At 43.3% G+C, this 23,355-nt stretch overlaps 2 protein-coding genes across 4 annotated transcripts in view; one reads left to right on the top strand and one right to left on the bottom strand.

Annotated features, from left to right (window-relative positions):
• Positions 1 to 3,951: 3,951 nt before the first annotated feature.
• Positions 3,952 to 21,941, top strand: LOC135512986 (F-box/LRR-repeat protein 5). Its single transcript, XM_064935561.1, has 11 exons — positions 3,952 to 4,124; positions 5,924 to 6,139; positions 10,096 to 10,191; positions 17,411 to 17,606; positions 18,041 to 18,223; positions 18,378 to 18,503; positions 18,673 to 18,821; positions 18,986 to 19,068; positions 19,181 to 19,897; positions 20,019 to 20,167; positions 20,857 to 21,941. The coding sequence occupies exons 1-11, from the start codon at positions 4,041 to 4,043 to the stop codon at positions 20,931 to 20,933; spliced, it is 2,076 nt and encodes a 691-aa protein (XP_064791633.1). The 5' UTR covers positions 3,952 to 4,040; the 3' UTR covers positions 20,934 to 21,941.
• Positions 21,942 to 21,989: 48 nt separating this feature from the next.
• Positions 21,990 to 23,355, bottom strand: part of cc2d2a (coiled-coil and C2 domain containing 2A) — a 30,000-nt gene continuing 28,634 nt past the window's right edge. For all 3 annotated transcript variants that reach the window (XM_064935558.1, XM_064935559.1, XM_064935560.1), the window contains 2 exons: positions 22,988 to 23,165; positions 21,990 to 22,697 (listed from right to left, as the gene is read on the bottom strand). In XM_064935558.1, coding sequence (XP_064791630.1) covers positions 22,509 to 22,697; positions 22,988 to 23,165 — 367 coding nt within the window. In that variant the 3' untranslated portion in view covers positions 21,990 to 22,508. The remainder of the gene's footprint in view (positions 22,698 to 22,987; positions 23,166 to 23,355) is intronic.

The following is a 23,355-nucleotide window of genomic DNA, read 5'->3' as shown; positions in this document are numbered from 1 at the left end:
GCATGCTGCAAGGAGGCATGAGGACTGCAGATGTGGCCAGGGACATTAATTGCAATGTCCGTATTGTGAGACGCCTAAGACAGCGCTACAGGGAGACAGGACGGACAGCTGATCGTCCTCGCAGTGGCAGACAACATGTAACAACACCTGCACAGGATCGGTACATCCGAACATCACACCTGCGGGACAGGTACAGGATGGCAACAACAACTGCCCGAGTTACACCAGGAATGCACAATCCCTCCATCAGTGCTCAGACTGTCCGCAACAGGCTGAGAGAGCCTGGACTGAGGGCTTGTAGGCCTGTTGTAAGGCAGGTCCTCACCAGACATCACCAGCAATCACGAGACATCACCGGCAACAACGTCTCCTATGGCCACAAACCCACCGTCGCTGGACCAGACAGGACTGGCAATAAGTGCTCATCACTGACTAGTCGCGGTTTTGTATCTCCAGGGGTGATGGTCAGATTCGCATTTATGGTCGAATGAATGAGCGTTACACCGAGGCCTGTACTCTGGAGCAGGATCGATTTGGAGGTGGAGGGTACGTCATGGTCTGGGGCGGTGTGTCACAGCATCTTCGGACTGAACTTGCTGTCATTGCAGATAATCTCAATGCTGTGCGTTACAGGGAAGACATCCTCCTCCCTCATGTGGTACCCTTCCTGCAGGCTCATCCTGACATGACCCTCCAGCATGACAATGCCACCAGCCATACTGCTCGTTCTGTGCATGATTTCCTGCAAGACAGGAATGTCAGTGCTCTGCCATGGCCAGCGAAGAGCCCGGATTTCAATCCCATTGAGCATGTCTGGTACCTGTTGAATCGGAGGGTGAGGGCCATTCCCCACAGAAATGTCCGGGAACTTGCAGGTTCCTTGGTGGAAGTGTAGTGTAACATGTCAAGAACTGTCAAATCTGGTGCAGTCCATCAGGAGGAGATGCACTGCAGTACTTAATGCAGCTGGTGGCCACACCAGATACTGACTGTTACTTTTGATTTTGACCCCCTCTTTGTTCAGGGACACAGTATTCCATTTATGTTAGTCACATGTCTGTGGAACTTGTTCAGTTCATTTCTTAGTTGTTGAATCTTATATTCATACAAATATTTACACATGTTAAGTTTGCTGAAAATAAGCGTCGTTGACAGTGTGAGGACGTTTGTTTTTTTGCTGAGTTTATAAGTAAATATGGAATGGGGAACGCACAAGCCTTCTGGAACATCTGATCAAGGGGAAGATGGTTGGACAGGGCGAAAAGGAGAAAAGTGGAACATGGTTTGAGTGAATATGGAGTGGTGGATCACACAGAGCTTTTGGGAGAGTCACAGAAGGAAACTGAACATGACGAGAGTGAGGATGAATTAACTGCGGTGGCAGGTGTTTGAGCCTCGTCCTGATGATGACAAAGATGATTCTGGCCCAGTGGGAGTGAGATTTTTGGAGAGAATGGATCCTTGCCTTCTGGCAGATCCATATGTGGTGTCAGTTTGGATGGTGAAGAGGTTGGGGAATGTTGGGTTGGTGAAAGTGATCTGAAGTGGAATTGTGTCGATTTTTGGCGTTTCTGCTGTCCAGAGAGAGTGTGCGCTCCGCACCACACGACTGGGGACAAGAAATGTGACTTGCTTTCCTCTCCGGAGTAGGGCGCAGTTGGAGTGTTACGGTGGATTTGGAAAGTATTCAGACCCCTTGACTTTTTCCACATTTTGTTACGTTACAGCCTTATTCTGGAATGGATTAAATAGTTTATTTCCCTCATCAATCTACACACAATACCCCATAATGACAAGGCAAAACCAGATTTTTTTAAATGTTAGAAAATGTTTTTAAAATAAATGTAAATATTACATTTACATAAGTTATCAAATCAAATTTTATTTGTCACATGCGGAATCCAACAGGTGTAGACCTTGTGGTGAAATGCTTACTTATAAGCCCTGAACAAACAATGGAGTTAAAGAAATAGAGTTAAGAAAATATTTACTAAATAAACTAAAGTAAAAAGTAACACAATAAAATTCCATAACAATAACGAGGCTATATACTGGGGGTACTGGTACCGACTCAATGTGCGGTGGTACACGTTAGTCGAGGTAGTTTGTACATGTAAGTTGTGGTAAAGCATAGATAATAAACAGTGAGTAGCAGCAGTGTGTAAAAACAAAGGGGAAGGGGGATCAATAAAATAGGCTTGGTGGCCATTAGATTCATTGTTCAGCAGTTTTATAGCTTGGGGGTAGAAACTGTTAAGGAGCCTTTTGGACCTCGACTTGGCGCTCCGTTACCGCTTGCCAAGCAGTAGCAGAGAGAACAGTCTATGACATGGGTGACTGGAGTCTTAGATACTGTTTTGGGCCTTCCTCTGACACCACCTAGTATATAGGCCCTGGATGGCAGGAAGTTTGGTCCCAGTGATGTATTGGGCCGTACGCACTACCCTCTGTAGCTCCTTACGGTCGGATGCCGAGCAGTTGCCATACCAGGCAGTGATGCAACCGGTCACGATGCTCTCGATGAGGCAGCTGTAGAACTTTTTGAGGATCTGGGGACCCAGATTTTCAGACCCTTTACTCAGTACTTTTTTTTTGAAGCACCTTTGGCAGCGATTACAGCTTCAAGTCTACTTGGGTATGATGCTACAAGCTTGGCACACCTGTATTTTGGGAATTTCTCCCATTCTTCTCTGCAAATCCGCTCAAGTTCTGTCAGGTTGGATGGGGAATGTCGCTGCACAGCTATTTTCAGGTCTCTCCAGAGATGTTAGGTTGTGTTCAAGTCCAGGCTCTGGTTGGGCCAATCAAGGATATTCAGACTTGTTCTGAAGCCACTTCTGCGTTGTCTTGGCTGTGTGCTTATGGTCGTTGTCCTGTTGGTCGTTGTCCTGTGAACCTTCGCCCCAGTCTGAGGTCCTGAGCAGGTTTTCATAATGGATCTCTGTGTACTTTGCTCTGTTCATCTTTCCCTCAATCTTGACTAGTCTCCCAGTCCCTGCTGCTGAAAAACATCCCCATAGCATGTTGGCCAGGTGATGAGTGTTGCCTGGTTTCCTACAAATGTGGTGCTTGGCATTCAGGCCAAAGAGTTCAATCTTGGTTTCATCAGACCAGAGAATCTTGTTTCTCGTGGTTCGAGAGTGCTTTATGTGCCTTTTGGCAAACTCTAAGCGGGCTGTCATGTGCATTTTACTGAGGAGTGGCATCCGTCGAGCCACTCTACCATAAATTCCCGAAGGATCTCCCATTTCCACAAACAAACTCTAGAGCTCTGTCAGAGTGACCATTGGGTTCTTGGTCACCTCCCTGACAAAGGCCCTTCTCCCTCAATTGCTCAGTTTGGCCAGGCGGCCGGCTCTAGGTAGAGTCTTGGTGGTTCCAAACTTCTTCCATTTAGGAGGCCACTGTGTTCTTTGGTATCTTCAATGGTGAAGACATTTTTTGGTTTCCTTTCCCCAGATCTGTGCCTCGACACAATCCTGTCTCAGAGCTCGACTGACAATGCCTTCTACCTCATGGCTAGGTTTTTGCTATGACATACACTGTCAACAATGGGACCGTATATAGACAGGTGTGTGCCTTCCCAAATCATGTACCAATCAATTGAATTCACAACAAGTGGATTCCAAAGTTGTCGAATCATCTACATGATCAATGGAAACAGGATACACCTGAGCTCAATTTCGAGTCTCATAGCAAAGGGTCTGTATACTTATGTAAATAAGGTATTTCCGTTTTTTATTTTTAATACATTTGCACCATTTAAAAAACATATATTTTAGAATAAGGCTGTAATGTAACAACATGTGGAAAAGGTGAAGAGGTCTAAATATTTTCCGAAAACACTGTAACTGGAGTGGCGTTTAGTGTTGAGGAGGATCAACTTTCCCGGTGTCTGTGACGCCCGCTGTCTGGTACGTGGAGAAACAGGAGTGCGCATGCCCATTATCACTTCCCAAATGCTAAGCTAACCAGTTAGCATCTAATACGCGACGCAAGAACCAACTCAGTCAGTGCTGATTAGTTTCTATGGAGTGAAGATGGCTCCTTTCCCCGACGAGGTGGATGTTTTCACTGGGCCACACTGGCGAATGAAACAGTTGGTGGGACTTTACTGTGAGAAGGTCTGTATAAAGCAATATGAATTTGCCCAAATAACGTAAGCTATGTAGCTAGCATGCTGCCTGTTATTTGTTACGCAGTGGTTAGCTAGCTAGTCGGAGAAATGGGTGTTGTGTTTTTGGCATAGTAGTTATGTCCGTCGCTGGCTAACGTTGGTTGGGAAATGTCTCAACTAGCATGTTAGCTGGCTAGCAACTTCAATGACATGATACTTTTGCCAACTTGTATAGCAAACAGTTCTAGCTAGTTAGTTACGTGGATTAACCAGTTTGAAGTTTGCGAGTCACGTTGTTATGCAACACGTTGTGCTAGCAGGGTTGGAGATTACCTTCTAGTGTAATCTGTTAGTTGGCTACCAACGTTAGTTACCTGTCCAAAATTGTAACCAGTAACGTCATTTTTGGAATACCCAAACTCAGTAATTTAACGATTTACTTTTCCCGTATGAGGCATTAGAAGAAGACTAAAATGATCAATCAAACGCATTTAGTTTGGACTGTGGTGAGCCTCGCTCAAGTGGAACAAAACATACATTTGCGCTTTTTTTCAATGGTGAATTGTTGTCAACATAAAGGTGTCATAATGTATTTTTTTTCTCACATCTTTTCTGGATTTTTAAAAGTAATCTATTCAGTACTTATTTCGTTTTTTAAAGTATCTAATTTGATTTCAGTATTTTTGCGGCTAATGTAACTGATTATAGTTCGTTTGTTTGTGATTACATGTTATTCCCAGTGATGTATAAAAACCCTGGATTGCTGATGCTTGCTATGGCACGGAATAAACTTTGACGCCACCGTCGGCCATATTGGCACTCCCCAGAAGGAATTAATGGACTTCTACAGTATTTCAATTAAATGTTTTAACATGTATTTTGTTTATAATGGGTACAGTAACATAGCTTTCCAAAAAAATATACTTTAGGGAAAATGTTTATTTTCTCATATTTAGCTCACATAATGATTTTATTTAGTATTTATTAAAAACTATGCATCTGTAATAGAATACATGTGACAACAACAACTGTATATGTTAATAAATGCACTTCTATAGCTTTATAAAAAATTACACTGGGGGGAGTGCCAAAATGGAGATGTGACGCTTCAAAACAGCGCCCCCTGTTAGTCATCTAGCGTATATAGCAATTATTGGTTCTCCCCAACCCTGCTAGCCAGCTATTTACTACGCAGTACCGTGGCTAACTGTATTTTCCCCCAAGCTTTTACCTAATGTCACATAACTTGGCATGAGCAAAACACAATGAAATTGGTGAATACTGATCCTTCCTCACAACCTTTCCTCCATTTTATGGGGCTTGTTTTGGCCCAAGTTCCTCTCATACAGGCATGTTCACAATTATGTTGCTTATGTGTTCAGGTCCGCAAGATAAATATATTGTAGTTTACACACACAAAGGTGGTAGGCTGCTTAGTGGTTAGGAGGTTGGGCCAGTAACCGAAAGGTTGCTAGTTCAAATCCCTGAGACAAGGTAAAAAAATCTCCCACTGTGCCCTTGAGCAAGGCACTTAAATCTAATTGCTCCAGGGTCGCAGATGATAATGGCAGACCCTGGCTGGGGGTGTCTCAAAGAGAGTTGGGATATGCAAAAAAAAACATATCCAATTCACCCATGAGCATTTATACACACTTGTATATGTATTAAATAGGACAAATAAGTACCCACTAAATTATTATATTACAGTACAAACATACACACACTTTGTGAATTAGCAACACACAGCTTTATAGTTTTGTTTATCTGAGTAACTTTGACATGTTATTTTTCTCCATTCTACCACAGCTGTCACAGACCAACTTCTCCAACAACAATGACTTCCGCTCATTTCTTCAGTCGCTGTGTGCTACCTTCAAGGAGTTCAAGATGCATGAACAGATTGAGAATGAGTACATCATCGGCCTGTTGCAGCAGCGCAGCTGCAATGTGTATAATGTACACTCCGACAACAAGCTCTCAGAGATGTTGTCCCTGTTTGAGAAAGGGCTGAGAAGCGTTAAGGTGACTCCACTAATGATATCTGCAGAAGCACTGACACTCACATAATGACATTTATGAAAAAGGCTCTCAAATAATCCCTGTTGCCCTTGAGGCTTTGTGTTGTGTCCCATTGAGTCATGCTTTTTATGAAATGGTAGACTATCACTGTAGTGATTCATCCTACAGACAGGCATGTAATATTACTAATCAAATTTATTTATAAAGACCTTCTTACATCAGCTGATATCTCAAAGTGCTGTACAGAAACCCAGCCTAAAACCCCAAACAGCAAGCAATGCATGTGTAGAAGCACAGTGGCTAAGGAAAAACTCCCTAGAAAGTCCAGAACCTGGGAAGAAACCTAGAGAGGAACCAGGCTATGAGGGGTGGCCAGTCCTCTTCTGGCTGTGCCGGGTGTAGATTATATCAGAACGTGGCCAAGATGTTCAAATGTTCATAGATGACCAGCAGGGTCAAATAATAATAATCACAGTGGTTGTCGAGGGTACAGCAGGTCAGCACCTCAGGGAGTAAATGTCAGTTGGCTTTTCATAGTCGATCATTGAGAGTATCTCTACCGTTCCTGCTGTCTCTAGAGAGTTGAAAACAACAGGTCTGGGACAGGTAGCACGTCCGGTGAACAGGTCAGGGTTCCATAGCCGCAGGCAGAACAGTTGAAACTGGAGCAGCAGCAAGGCCAGGTGGACTGGGGACAGCAAGGAGTCATCAGACCAGGTAGTCCTGAGGCATGGTCAGGTCCTCTGAGAGAGAGAAAGAAAGAATTGGAGAGCATACTTAAATACACACAAGACAAGACAGGAGAAATACTCTAGATATAACAGACTGACCCTAGCCCCCTGACACATAAACTACTGCAGCATAAATACTGGAGGCTGAGACAGGAGGGGTCAGGAGACACTGTGGACCTGTCCGACGATACCCCCGGAACACGTTCAAGGACAGCCTCGGAACGTTGGGTTAACTGCCTTGTTCAGGGGCAGATTTTAACTTGTCAGTTCAGGGATTCAATCTTGCAACCTTACGGTTAACTAGTCCAACGCTCTAACCACCTGCCTCACGAGGAGCCTGCCTGTTACGCAAATGCAGTAAGAATCCAAGGTAAATTGCTAGCTAGCATTAAACTTATCTTATAAAAAGCAATCAATCATATTCACTAGTTATAACTACACATGGTTGATGATATTACTAGTTTATCTAGCGTGTCCTGCGTTGCATATAATCGATGCGGTGCGCATTCTCGAAAAAGGACTGTCGTTGCTCCAATGTGTACCTAACCATAAACAACGATGCCTTTTTTTAAATCAATACACAGAAGTATATATTTTTAAACCTGCATATTTAGTGAAAAGAAAGGTTAGCAGGCAATATTAACCAGGTGAGATTGTGTCACCTCTCTTGCGTTCATTGCACGCAGAGTCAGGGTATATGCAACAGTTTGGGCCGCCTGGCTCATTGCGAACTAATATGCCAGAATTTTACGTAAATATGACATAACATTGAAGGTTGTGCAGCAATATTTAGACTTAAGGATGCCATCCGTTAGATTAAATACGTAACGGTTCTGTATTTCACTGAAAGAATAAACATTTTGTTTTCGAAATGATAGTTTCCGGATTCGACCATATTAATGACCAAAGGCTCGTATTTCTGTGTATTATTATGTTATAATTAAGTCTATGATTTGATAGAGCAGTCTGACTGAGCGATGGTAGGCACCAGCAGGCTCGTAAGCATTCATTCAAACAGCACTTTCGTGCGTTTTGCCAGCAGCTGTTTATGACTTCAAGCCTATCAACTCCCGAGATTAGGCTGGTGAAACCGATGTGAAATGGCTAGCTAGTTAGCGGGGTGTGTGCTAATAGCATTTCAAACGTCACTCGCTCTGAGACTTGGAGTAGTTGTTCTCCTTGCTCTGCATGGGTAACGCTGCTTCGAGGGTGGCTGTTGTTGATGTGTTCCTGGTTCGAGCCCAGGTAGCGGCGAGGAGAGGGATGGAAGCTATACTGTTACACTGGCAATACTAAAGTGCCTATAAGAACATCAAATAGTCAAAGGTTCATGAAATACAAATGATATAGAGATAAATAGTCCTACAATTCCTATAATAACTACAACTTCAAACTTCTTACCTGGGAATATTGAAAAGACTCATGTTAAAAGGAACCACCAGCTTTCATATGTTCTCATGTTCTGATTAAGGAACTTAAACGTTAGCTTTCTTACATGGCACATATTGCACTTTTACTTTCTTCTCTAACACTTTGTTTTTGCATGATTTAAACCAAATTGAACATGTTTCATTCTTTATTTGAGGCTGAATTGATTTTATTGATGTATCATATTAAGTTAAAATAAGTGTTCATTCAGTATTGTTGTAATTGTCATTATTACAAATCAAATGTAAAAAAAATTGGCCGATTAATCGGTATCGCCTTTTTTTGGGGGTCCTTCAATAATCGGTATCTGCGTTGAAAAATCGTAATCGGTCGACCTCTACCCTACATCACTAAAGGGATATCTTCAACCACCAACTTACCATCCTAAGACAAGGCTGAGTATAGCCCCAAAGATCTCCGCCACGGCACAACCCAAGGGGGGGCGCCAACGCAGACAGGAAGATCACGTCAGTGACGCACCCCTCCTAGAGACGGCATGGAAGAGCACCAGTAAGCCAGTGACTCAGCCCCTGTAATGGGGTTAGAGGCAGAGAATCCCAGTGGAGAGAGGGGAACCGGCCAGGCAGAGACATCAAGGGCGGTTCGTTGCTCCAGTGCCTTTGCGTTCAACTTCACACTCCTGGGCCAGATTACACTCAATCATAGGACCTACTGAAGAGATGAGTCTTCAATAAAGACTTAAAAGTTGAGACCGAGTCTGCATGGGTAGGCAGACCTTTCCATAAAAATGGAGTATAGGAGAACGCCCACCCTCCAGCTGTTTGCTTAGAAATTCTAGGGACAGTTAGAAGGCCTGCGTCTTGTGACCGTAGCGTACGTGTAGGTATGTACGGCAGGACCAAATCAGAGACATTTAGGTAGGAGCAAGCCCATGTACTACAATGACAACAGTCTGGTTGAAGAAGGTATTGGTTTCCTGGTAACCTTTTAAACACTTTTTTACTTTAGTGATACTGGCATTTCTAAACGCAACACACAATTGAACAATATGCCTCAATTCAGAAAAGAGAAATGGTTAGCAATTCTATGGTAGATGCATGCATTTTGAACAGAAATAAAATAATTGAGAGATCTTTTGAGTTCTTGGCATTATGTTGCTTGTATACAATTATGATATATATGTTCGGTGTTAGAAGGTACTTTATTTTGTAGCTTGTGGAGAGTGCCAAGCAGAACATGCATTAAATGGGCCTGTGGACATCGTTTATAGAAAGAAAAAATATGTTTTTAGAGAGGTAGCCTAATTCAAATGCTTTTTGTTGCATTTTTTTTGTTGCTCTAGATTGCAGGAAATTGCAGTTGCAGGTGTTCCTCAGCAGCACCACCTTGTTAAAAATATCCTGAGGAGAACCCGGAGTCTGTCCCAGTCCCAGTTTGCTAAAAAACGAATGAAAATGCCACTGTTTGGGCAGTGGGATTTAGTCTTCAACTAGGAGAGGAAATCATGTTTTAATTAAACCTCATAAACAAGACTTTGTTACATTTTTTGTAAATGCCATTAGAACGCTTTTTGGTTTAGAGAGTACAGATTTGTTGATGAAATGCATGAATTGGAGGAAAACATTGCTCAGTTAAATCGAGGGTATTTCAAGTTTAGCCTCAAACATGTTTATTTTCTTATCCTGCAAGGGAAAGTATTTGAGTGTTTTGCTGGTCTGTTGACTCTTGTATGTTTGACAGTATTGATTTGGCAGAAGTGGAGGATTGCTGGCATTCTTAGGGGGAGTGAATGACAGTCAGTTGTTTGTGTCTGATGTGTAATGTTTGATATATTTGCAGAGTGAAAATGAGCAGCTCAACTATGCCCAGCAGCTGAAGGAAAGACTTGAGGCATTCACACAGGACTTCTTACCCCATATGAAGGAGGAGGAAGAGGTATGATATAATAATCTACAAGTAATTTATATGTAGGGTATTCTGATGTAGGACTTTCTGTGTACAGTATTAATACACTGCTCAAAAAAATAAAGGGAACACTAAAATAACACATCCTAGATCTGAATGAAATATTCTTATTAAATACTTTTTTCTTTACATAGTTGACTGTGCTGACAACAAAATCACACAAATTATCAATGGAAATCAAATGTATCAACCCATGGAGGTCTGGATTTAGAGTCACACTCAAAAATTAAAGTGGAAAACCACACTACAGGCTGATCCAACTTTGATGTAATGTCCTTAAAACAAGTCAAAATGAGGCTCAGTAGTGTGTGTGGCCTCCACGTGCCTGTATGACCTCCCTACAACGCCTGGGCATACTCCTGATGAGGTGGCGGATGGTCTCCCAGACCTGGGCCAGTCCATAGCATCAATGCCTTCCTCTTGCAGGAACTGCTGACACACTCCAGACACATGAGGTCTAGCATTGTCTTGCATTAGGAGGAACCGAGGGCCAACCGCACCAGCATATGGTCTCACAAGGGTTCTGAGGATCTCATCTCGGTACCTAATGGCAGTCAGGCTACCTCTGGCGAGCACATGGAGGGCTGTGCGGCCCCCCCCAAAGAAATGCCACCCCACACCATGACTGACCCACCATCAAACCGGTCATGTTGGAGGATGTTGCAGGCAGCAGAACGTTCTCCATGACGTCTCCAGACTCTGTCATGTCTGTCACATGTGCTCAGTGTGAACCTGCTTTCATCTGTGAAGAGCACAGGGCACCAGTGACGAATTTGCCAATCTTGGTGTTCTCTGGCAAATGCCAAACGTCCCACCTGTGGACGTCGGGCCCGCATACAACCCTCATGGAGTCTGTTTCTGACCGTTTGAGCAGATACATGCACATTTGTGGCCTGCTGGAGGTCATTTTGCAGGGCTCTGGCAGTGCTCCTCCTGCTCCTCCTTGCACAAAGGCGGAGGTAGTGGTCCTGCTGCTGGGCTGTTGGCCTCCTCCACGTCTCCTGATGTAATGGCCTGTCTCCTGGTAGCGCCTCCAAGCTCTGGACACTACGCTGACAGACACGGCAAACCTTATTGCCACAGCTCGCATTGATGTTCCGTCCTGGATGAGCTGCACTACCTGAGCCTCTTGTGTGGGTTGTAGACTCCGTCTCATGCTACCACTAGAGTGAAAGCACCACCAGTATTCAAAAGTGACCAAAACATCAGCCAGGAAGCATAGGAACTGAGAAGTGGTCTGTGGTCACCACATGCAGAACCACTCCTTTATTGGGGGTGTCTTGCTAATTGCCTATAATTTCCACCTGTTGTCTATTCCATTGCACAACAGCATGTGAAATTTATTGTCAATTAGTGTTGCTTCCTAAGTGGACAGTTTGATTTCACAGAAGTGTGATTGGCTTGGAGTTACATTGTGTTGTTGAAGTGTTCCCTTTATTTTTTTGAGCGGTGTACATATTTGTTACACTACCGTTCAAAAGTTTGGGTTCACTTAGAAATGTCTTTGCTTTTTGAAAGAAAATAACATTTTTTGTCCATTTAAAATAACATCAACTTGATCAGAAATACAGTGTAGACATTGTTAATGTTGTAAATGACTATTGTAGCTGGAAACGGCTGATTTAAAAAAAAACAAACAAAAAAAAAAACGTTTTTTTAATGGAATATCTACATAGGCGTACAGAGGCCCATTATCAGCAACCATCACTCCTGTGTTCCAATGGCATGTGTTAGCTAATCCAAGTTTATCATTTTAAACGGCTAACTGATCATTAGAAAACCCTTTTGCAATTATGTTAGCACAGCTGCAAACTGTTGTCCCGATTTGAAAGAAGCAATAAAACTGGCCTTTAGACTAGTTGAGTATCTGGACTGGAGCAACCTAATTTTGTGGGTTCGATTACATGCTCAAAATGGCCAGAAACAAATAACTTTCTTCTGAAACTCGTCAGTCTATTCTTGTTCTGAGAAATTAAGGCTATTCCATGTGAGAAATTGCCAAGAAACTGAAGATTTCGTACTACTCCCTTCACAGAACAGTGCAAATTGACTCTGACCAGAATAGAAAGAGGAGTGGGAGGACCCGGTGCACAACTGAGCTAAAGGACAAGTACTGTACTTTAGAGTGTCTAGTTTGAGAAACGGACGCCTCACATGTCCTCAACTGGTAGCTTCATTAAATAGTACCCGCAAAACACCAGTCTCAACGTCAACAGTGAAGAGGCAACTCCGGGATGCTGGCCTTCTAGTCAGTTTCTCTGTCCAGTGTCTGTGTTCTTTTGCGCATCTTTAATATTTTATTTTTATTCACCAGTCTGAGATTTGTTGACGTTGAGACTGGTGCTTTGCGGTTATTTTTAATGAAGCTGACATTAACAATGTCTACACAGTATTTCTGATTTTTTTTAAAAAAAATTTAATTTTATATAAATTTGTACCCCCTTTTCGCCCCAATTTCGTGGTGTCCAATTGTTGTAGTAGCTACTATCTTGTCTCATCGCTACAACTCCCGTACGGGCTCGGGAGAGACGAAGGTTGAAAGTCATGCGTCCTCCGATACACAACCCAACCAGCCGCACTGCTTCTTAACACAGCGCAACATCCAACCCGGAAGCCAGCCGCACCAATGTGCTGGAGGAAACACCGTGTACCTGGCAACCTTTGTTATCGCGCACTGCACCCATCCCGCCACAGGAGTCGCTGGTGCGCGATGAGACAAGGACATCCCTACCGATCAAGCCCTCCCTAACCCGGACGACGCTAGGCCAATTGTGGTCGCCCCACGGACCTCCCGGTCGCGGCCGGTTATGACAAAGCCTGGGCGTGAACCCAGAGTCTCTGATGGCACAGCTGGCGCTGCAGTACAGCGCCCTTTACCACTGCGCCACCCGGGAGGCCATTTCTGATCAATTTGATGCTATTTTAATGAACAATGAATTTTTTTTTTTTATTCAAAAAACAAGGACATTTCTAAGTGACCCCAACCTTTTGAACAGTAGTGTAGATCCAGTGTAATGTCCATGAATGGATACCTTCAAGTAGGGCTGTTGCAGTGACCGAATTACCACCACACTGACAGTCATTAGTCATGACCGCAGTAAAATGCCATGTGACCATTGTGTTACGGTAATTTCTTCTTATGCACTCTGGACATGCTTTGGTAGTACCCAACTTGCTAATGACCATTAGGTCCTAATGGCCTGGTACTCAGGGCTCTATTGTCCCTCCATCAGGTTCTAATGGTCTGGTACTCAGGGCTCTATTGTTCCTCTAGCCACTCTGATATCAATGCAAATGCATTCAAAAATCACATCAGACACTTATCATCAAAGTAGTATTGTGCTTTAAAACTTACGTCACTGTGGCGATCAATTTGAAGAAAAGTTCAACAGGAGGTTGAAACTGAGTGTAAAACATGGTCATTGTGGATGTTGTTTCAAAGCCTAACACAACAAAATGGACATCGCTTTCTAAGGTGATGATTCATTCAAGACAAACATAAGCATATTACAGTTTGTGTAGGCTTTTGAGCCCAAGCCTGAAAAACAATTAATTAAAGTTATGATTATGCCGTTATACAATAGATAACCTACAGCCTATTACACATTGCATAGAAACATAAATCAGAAAAGATGTCTTTGGCACATAATTGGTCTAGCCTATACTACAAAATTAAACAAATCTGTGGACTGTATTATTATGTATTCTGGATGGACTGGTTACCTAATGCTACTCTCCCAAATCTCTGTCCATGATTCAGGTAGATAACGTATAGACCTAGGCAATGCTGTTGGTTCATTGATTGTGCAGGATGACTTAAAGTTAGCCTACAATTATAGTGAATTTGATTTTTGAATAGCCTAGTTAATAGGACTTTTTATAATTAATCGGGTGACATTACCGTTAGCTATGCAGAATCTCATCACTGTGCGTTTCCATCTCCGCTCTCTCCTTTATTCCTTTCTTGAGCTCGCAGAGGGGCTGTCAAGAGTTTAGTGAAATTTGTTTTGTTGCGAAATCATTTTACTATTGATGTTCCCGAACAGATTTCACTTGGTACCTAAATTAAGCACTGGTTAGCTGCAGGAACAGGGTTGGAGAGCCCATGACATACAGAGTTTGGGTGGAATATTAGAATATTACCTGTCAGGGCCTCCCGAGTGGCGCAGCAGTCGAAGGCACTGCATCTCAGTGCTAGAGGCGTCACTACAGACCCGGGTTTGATCCTGGGCTGTGTCACAACCGGCCGTGATCGGGAGTCCCATTAGGGCGGTGCACAAACAGTGGTTGATGTGTGGAATGAAATGTGTTCTTAACAGGGCTGTCCCCGACGAAACAAAATCTTGGTCGACCGAGAGTCGTCCTGTGCTTTAGACCAATCAATTGGTCGAAATGTTGAAACTTATTTTTTCATATATAGACACACCCTATGTGTTTGAATAAAATCACCTACATATGCACTGAGCTTGTCTGATGCTTTAAGCACACTGTTTGGTTAAATAATTAAGAGACACAAAATTAATCGGGAGCTCAATCACACTGTGTTAACCTCTAGCGTCGAGCAATCCCGTATCCGGGAGCGTAATCATAGCCTCAAGCTCATAACCATAACGCAACGTTAACTATTCATGAAAATCGCAAATGAAATAAATATATTGGCTCACAAGCTTAGCCTTTTGTTAACAACACTGTCATCTCAGATTTTCAAAATATGCTTTTCAACCATAGCTACACCAGCATTTGTGTAAGAGTATTGATAGCTAGCATAGCATTAAGCCTAGCATTCAGCAGGCAACATTTTCACAAAAACAATAAAAGCATTCAAATAAAATCATTTACCTTTGAAGAACTTCGGATGTTTTCAATGAGGAGACTCTCAGTTAGATAGCAAATGTTCAGTTTTTCCCAAAATATTATTTGTGTAGGAGAAATCGCTCCGTTTTGTTCATCACATTTGGCTAAAAAACAAAAAACCCGAAAATTCAATCATTACAAAGCCAAACTTTTTTCCAAATTAACTCCATAATATCGACAGAAACATGGCAAACGTTGTCTGTCCCCCCTACTGCAGTGAAAAGGCACCACATCACAGAAAGTATTTATTGTGCTGTCTGTGCTGAAGCTGCAACATCACTTCAGCCATTTTAGTTTTTTACTTGTTTCGAAATCCCTCATTTCCCTATTCCCTCAACCCTTGCTTTCTTTACGTGAAACATGTATTCATCGCATGCATGTGACCAATAGGGCCTGACCTATAGCCTATCAAAATCGCATCAATAAATTGGTTATAACAAACTCTGAACACTGTAATGATGTCGACAGCAAAGTGGATGTGGAAGACGTGAAAAAAAACCTCCAAACTGATGTTTACTGGTTGCTCAGGATGGAAAGGCGATGTCAGATCTGTGGAAGACACTTGACTTAGTGAGTATTATGTGACCAACAGGTGTTGTTAGATTACAATATTATTTCTCTGCCTGTTTGGAGCAGTGTAAACAACACTAAATACATTCTAAGTAATACGAGTGCAAGCTTTCTCAAATCATCAATAGCTTATAGTCGCGTCATGCAGGCCATATATGTTTTGATTTCTAAGACATTCTAAGGTTTGTATTATTCCCAACTAAAGTTGCCAAATAACTCTAAATGATCACTTTTACGCTCCACATGGCCCCTTCACTCGCTCCAGAATGGGAAAAATATAATTTCTATTTTATTCAGCTAAGTTCAATTATATTCTTCTTATTATAAAATAATGGCAGCTAAATGAACAAGCCTATGGCATGGATCATAGCCAGATAACATACAGTAGGCCAACTCATTCTGTTTTTCTGAAATACATTTTCGTCATATCATTATTTTTCTTTAGGCCTGACTAAAATATGGTGTATATTATACTGAACAAAAACGTAAACGCAACATAAGCTGGTCCCATCTTTCATGAGCCTCATTTTTTTCTTGTACGCACATGAAGCTTATTTCTCTCAAATTTTGCCCACTTAGTTGTTTACATCCTTGTTAGTGAGCATTTCACCTTTGCCAAGATAATTCAAGCATATCAAGAAGCTTATTAAACAGCATGATCATTACAGAGGTGCACATTGGGCTGGGGACAATAAAAGGCCACTCTAAAATGTGCGGTTTTGTCACACAACATGCCACGGGTGTCTCAAGTTTTGAGGGAGTATGCAATTGGCATGCCGACTGCAGGAATGTCTACCAGAGCTGTTGCCAGAGAATTAAATGTTAAATTCTCTACCATAAGCCGCCTCAAATTGTTTTAGAGAATTTGACAAATGTCTAACTGACCTCCAAACCTCAGACGACGTGTGAACACGCCAGTCCAAGACCTTCACATATGGCTTATGATGAAACTGGGTTTGCACAACTGAAAAATTTCTGCACAAACTGTCAGAAACCGTCTCAGGTGAGCTCATTTGCGTGCTTGTCGTCCTCACCAAGGTGAGGACGACAAGCTGACTGCAGTTCGGCGTCATAACTTATTTAATGTGGGCAAATGCTCACCCTGGATGGCCAATGGCACGCTGGAGAAGTGTGCTCTTCACGGATGAATCCCGGTTTCAACTGTACTGGGCAGATGGCAGTGGCATCGTGTGGGCGAGCGGTTTCTGGTGTCAATGTTGTGAACAGTGCCTCATGGTGGGGTTATGGTATGGGCAGACATTAAGCTACGGACAATGAACACAGTTGCATTTTATCAATGGCAATTTGAATGCACAGAGATACCGTGATGAGATCCTGAGGTCCATTGTCATGCCATTCATCCTCTGCCATCACCTTATGTTTCAGCATGACAATGCACAGCCCCTTGTCGCAAGGCTCTGTACACAATTCCTGGAATCTGAAAATGTCCCAGTTCTTTCATGGCCTGCATACTCACCAGGCATGTCACCCATTGAGCATGTGTGGGATGCTCTGGATCAGTGTGTACGACAGCTTGTTTCAGGTCCCGCCAATATCCAGGAATTTTGCACAGCCATTGAAGTGGAGTGGGACAACATTCCACAGGCCACTATCAACAGCCTGATCAACTCTATGCGAAGGACATGTCACCTAGATGAGGCAGATTGTATAACATGTTCAGAACTGTGGGTCTTTCTGTATTTTCTATAGTAATGCATTGTTTTGCATGTGCTTGTGTGTAATGCAAATGAATGTGTATATCCAGGTGTTCCAGCCCATGCTGATGCAGTACTTCACTTATGAGGAGCTGAAAGACATCAAGAAGCAGGTGATAGCGCAGCACAGTAGCCAGCAGCGATGGAACTGTGCAGCAGAGGTGCTGAAGGGGCTCAGTCTGTGGAGCCAGGCAGAGGAGCTGCATAAGGCCTTCAAGTATGCTGACCATGAGAAGACTGATGATGGTGAGTCAGACAGACCCCTTCATTATCTTTCTTAGGGTAGATATCACAAAGATGTGTATTAACTATCTATCTTTCCCTACACAATCCTTTTACCTAATATCTTTCAAGAACATAAATCCCAACTTCCTCATAACTATGCTGAATTGGAGGATGTGGTCAGTACTTGTTTAGGAAATGAATACTGACCACAAATTTCCCATAACCAAATGTTCCTTTGAGGCGTGGCTCTAACCCTTACCAAAAACATTTTTATGGACCGCCGAATCACAATGCTGCTGCCTCATTTCCCACTGTTTGCTGCGTTCTAACAATGATTCTTGGATGTCTATATTTACTGTAAACTGTAGAGAAGCACGTCACTTCTAAACTCTTATAAGAACTGTACTTAAATTCAGTGTGAACACTATAAAACTCTGCTTATTATCATTCCTCAGAATTGGAGAAAGAGCTGTGCTCCGCCCACATCTCCCAGCTGCCCACAGAGGTCCTGCTGTGTCTGTTCCGCTACCTGGGCCCTGAGGACCTGTGTCACTGTGGCCAGGTGTGCTCTGCCTGGTCTGACCTGGCCAAGACCGGCTCTCTGTGGAGACACCTCTACCCTGTACGCTGGGCCAGAGGTACAAAGATCAACCTTTACCTTTTTATACTTTTATCACCTCCAATGGGAAAGCAGTCAACACTAGAAAAACTGCCATACCAATACAATCCTTTGACACCTTTCTCATTAAGAAAACAGTTGCTGAGTGTGTGCCTTCTGTGTCTGTTTCCCAGGGGATTACTATCGCGGTCCCCCAGATGATCTGAACCAGGAGCCGGATGAGGAGTGGGTGAAAAGTCTGCAGGATGAGGGCAAGGCCTACCAGGAGTGGGATGAGGATGCAGATGTGGATGAGTCTGGTGAGTTACCAGTCAGTCTAATGCATTTGTCAGGAGTACATCTGATACGATCAAGTGAATGCATAGTTTGATTGAAGTGACACATATGTGTTTACAGATTTGGGTGAACTGTTTGGATATAACTTCTATAAAATGGTCTTCTTTTCTATCCACATTCTCCCTTGTCTAGATGCATCTTGTGAAGACTCCTTGGCTATAAGTGCTGCTCAGAGGGAGAAGAAGCTACTGAATGGAATGATCCAGAACCTTCTGCCAGCTGTGGGTTCCTCTGTCAGGTCCATCGTTCTGGCCTACAGCTCTACGGTCTCCAGTAAGATGGTATGGACCAGGAATATTCATGATCATATGCCTAGAACATCAAAAAAGCAGAGCCTTGAGAAACACTGGGTGCATATGAATGAAGGATGTTTGAGACTGAATAGATTATACATGGCAGAGTGTAGGTTAATGATCTGTATGTATATGGGTGTCTGCTGCTGCAGGTGCGTCAGATCCTCAGTCTCTGTCCTAATCTCACCCACCTGGACCTCACTCAGACTGATGTCACAGACTCCGCCTTTGACAGGTATGTCATCCGTGCCACACCAATTATGCTGAACACTACATGGTGTGATGTACTATTAAAATAATTTTGTCTGTCTTTTCTAATTATATATTTTTTCTCTTCTGTCTGTCAGTTGGTCATCTCTGTGGGCATGTCTCTCTCTGGAGCACCTAGACCTTTCAGGCTGTGAGAAGATCACTGACCGCACACTGAAGAAGCTGTCCCTGGGTCTTGGGGACCTGGCATCTCCCACCTGCTCTGACCGACGAGCCAAGCTTCTGAAGAGCCCTCCTTCTCCCATCAGTCTCGACAAGCGCAGCCTCCATCCGACTGGGCACAGCCGGCAGGTCCTGATCTTCAAGCAGTGGCCAGGGAGACTGGGCAGAGCCCCCTGCAGCCCCACCAGGGTCTGGGTCCTGGACCCCTTGGAGCTGGCTGACATCGAGGATGCTGCGGAGTGGAACCGACGCAGGGGAGTGTCTACCCCTGAGGTGCGGGGCTTTGTGGAGACTCAGCCAGGGGGGTTGTCGTGTTGCTGTAGGAGAAGGAGGGCGGGCTTCAGGACTGGCTTTAGCACCGCCTACAGGCAGCAGCAGTATGGGCTTGGGGAGGCCGGCTGTGGCCATTCCACCTGCTGCACTGGTGAGACGGCCCTGAGGACTTTAGGAGGGCTGCAGTATGAGTCTCACACCACCAGGGGCAGTGCAGGGGCAGAGTTTCGGACTAAATGCTCCTCTGGGGGCCAGTTGTGCCTGGAGTGTGACAACAGAACTGATCAGTCAGACGGTCGGCGCTCACTAAGGTTCCTCAGCCTGTCTGGATGCTATCAGGTCACAGACCTGGGCTTGAGGTAAACTGCTTATGACCCCTCTGTATTATGTATTCCACCTATATAAACATTGCTTTAACATAGATTTTGAGTAGGGAATGAGTGTGTGTATTATGTCCATAATACAATGTGTGTGTTTCAGGGCACTGTCTCAGCGTGGAGGGCTTCCTCACCTGGAGCATCTGAACCTGTCTGGATGTCTCCTCATCACTGAGGTGGGGCTACAGGAGCTGGTGTCAGCCTGTCCTGCCCTCAATGATGAACACTTCTACTACTGCGACAACATCAACGGTAATGTACACATTAGTTTACAACATTAGGGGAAAATAACCTCTCAAAAAATAGAACTAAGTGATGCAATGTTATACACTTGAATGTTGCACAAATGTGTAGGAAGAGCATTATGTATCATATCGAGTTGTATGGATGACTTTTGGTGGTGGATTGTATTCCAGTATGAATGTTCCGAATCTCACCTGTACAGCTCGTTTCCCAGTGTAAGTTCCTTATGTAACAGCCCTGCTGATCTTATGAGGTGGAAGGTAAGTGGGCTTTAAGGTAGTCAGAGAAACGCATTCAGTGTACACTACAACTTAATGCTTTACGCCATAGTATTAGTGTAAACCATTTAACATTGTTTCTGAACCAAGAGCGTGGACAGAAGTCCAACTTGGCAATAGGTACATGTCCACATTACTGGGGACTCACACTAGGCGAGATAAATCACCAACCTAGCTACCAGTCATTTTCTATGAAATAAGGAGACTCCACATTGGTCAACAGTCAATCGGAAGAGGGCAGCTCTTATTAGCAAGCTTTGACATTGGTGAACAACAAACTGATGATATGCTTGCTGTTTGAAGGACACACGTCAACCGCTTGATCGCTGATTATCTTGGCAAGTGTGAGACCCCTCTTAAGGACAGCAGTAACTGGCCCACTGTATGAGTGACTGGTCTAACGGTTCTGTTACTCTGCAGGTCCTCACGCTGACACGGCCAGCGGCTGCCAGAACCTGCAGTGTGGCTTCAGGGTGTGCTGCCGCTCTGGAGAGTGACCTTTGACCCAGCTCCACAACCCCCCCCCCCAATGGTTCCTCATCTGCACTTTAATCACCTGGGAATAAACCAATCTCTGTACTTTGTCATTTAAAATAGTTTGTAGATATACAAAAATAAACTCATGACATTTCCATCTGTTTTTAGGAAGTAATCCTTTAGAGAAATTTGGGTGTTGGCTGTATGAAGTATCTGCACATGTAAATTCTAGTTCCTTATTGAGAAAGTGTTCCTTTAACATTTTAATTTGAGTTGCAAAAAGCAGATGTTATATGTGACCATCAAGTACTTGTTGTTTCTGTAGTGAATTGAACCAGGTATCCTGTAGTTTTTGACTAGGTCCACCACCTCTGCTCCTACTTCCTTGTTTTAGATCTCTGATTGCTGTAAGTCTTAATTGGTTGATTTATTGAAGTTAGAAACATCAGATAATTCAATGTTGAGATGTGAGTTCTCTTCACATGATACATGTTGGGAGTGGTGATTCGCATGGTGGCAGATGGGGTGTAACGTCAGTGACTTAAGAATCTGGAGAACACTGATCATGTCACTTCTAGAGATGACAGGTGGCCAGATCACTGTTAGAATTGCCTCAGATGTGGGCAGGCATTTCAGGTATAGAGTTATGGTGGTATTTGTCTGCAGGTAATACCCTTATTCCAAATGTTGGATTTCAACCTCTAAAATTACATTCATAATGCTTCTTATCTTTCTCCTTTGTGGCTAGAAACATTGGATTGTGATAATATTTTCCCTTTGTCATTGTGTAATGAATCAATGGTAAGGGCACTGAAATTCACATAAGCTCTCCCAGTTACTTCACAAAATGATCTAGACATACAGTTGAATGACAATGGAGCAGATTTGAGAAATAGCAACTACTCTGATCCACTGAGTGCTGGTCTTTATACATAGCACAACTTCTGGAGACTCATTATTTGCTTGTTCAAACAATCTGCATGAGAAGTTCTATTGGTTATGAACAATAAAAGTATATTGGATTTAAAGTGTGAAATACAGTATGTGTGCGGTAAAGGATTCAAACAAATGTGGTATTTTGTTTAAAGTTTATGATAAAATCTGTTATTACACTGCACATAACACAAGACTGTCAGATTTGGTAGCTACAGTTAAGGTAATTGTGATTCCATAGGAATGGTAAACAAACCCAACTCGGTGTCATCCAGAGCTATCACACTCAAATACAAGACTAAATGACAATACCAAATCAATAGATTACGGTTACATGCACACAATGTGATTATTGTGGATAGTCAGATTAATATAATTTGATTAAAATGTTGGAATGCACGTTAAGGTGTATATATGTTTTAATCGATGTTTGCTGGCTTTGATTTTGACATTATGCCGATTAAGATAAGGAGTTAGGTGTTTAGATGACTATTGCATAATCAGCCTACTGCCATAATCAGTTTAATATCGAATTATTCCTGTGCATGTATATGTACTGGAGTCTAAAAGGTAGCTGTGCTCTAAACGTTTCTTCATAAAGGTAAACAATATTGTAAAGTGCATTTATGAAAAACAAGCATGTCTATACCTCTGCAATGGAGTTATCGTGTGCGGATGAGTGAGGCCAGGTAAACCCAGACAGACAGGACATTGTTAGGGTAGGCATGGACATGAACTGCCAGGGCAAACTCCACATTGGACGCCTCCACGTTGTGGACGCCTGTACTGTAGACTGCCTCGATAATGGGCCGGACCTCTGAGAATGGAAGATGCAGGGGGAATCCTGAAATCTGTTAAAGGAGGAAATGGAGGCCGTCAGTGAGGCTGTTCCACAGCCAAGGAAATCCAGTCGTGTATCAACCGTTTCTTTCCGTAGCATGAGCTAACATTCTGGGAGGCTGAAGAACTCCCCTAATTATAACAAATGTTAGTGCCATGACCATCAAAAGGCAATGCTCATAATTTCATCTGAAGAACTGGATGTTTTATGGACCGCTCCATGTCAGGACTACTACGTCATTCCCCTGTCCCTCCCAGCCAGAGACTGTCCTCTCCCCTACCCCTCCCAGACCAGACTCACCCTGTAGTCCCCTAGTAAACTCTGTAACTCTAGACGGTGCTCGTCGGCCACGTCCCTCCCTCCACTCAGCTCCAGCTTTGGCAGGAAGTGGCGCAAGGTGGAGGTGCAGTAGCGGTTCCAGCGGGTCGGGTGGCGGGGCCGCCATTCCATGATCTTCTCTTTTAGAATCTTCTCAACCCTACAGGTAAGGGAAGTGGAGGTGTTAACCTCCATATAGCGTGCCTTCGGGAAGTATTCAGACCCCTACATTTTGTTAGGTTATTCTAAAATGTATTTTTTTTTTCCCCTCATCAATTCACACAATACCCAATAATGACAATGCAAAAACAGGTTTTAAAAATGTTTGTTAATTCATTAAAAATAAAAAC

The sequence above is a fragment of the Oncorhynchus masou genome, chromosome 24 (genome assembly GCF_036934945.1).
Source record: "Oncorhynchus masou masou isolate Uvic2021 chromosome 24, UVic_Omas_1.1, whole genome shotgun sequence".
NCBI lineage: Eukaryota > Metazoa > Chordata > Actinopteri > Salmoniformes > Salmonidae > Oncorhynchus > Oncorhynchus masou.
This window is presented reverse-complemented; position numbering and strand designations above follow the sequence as displayed.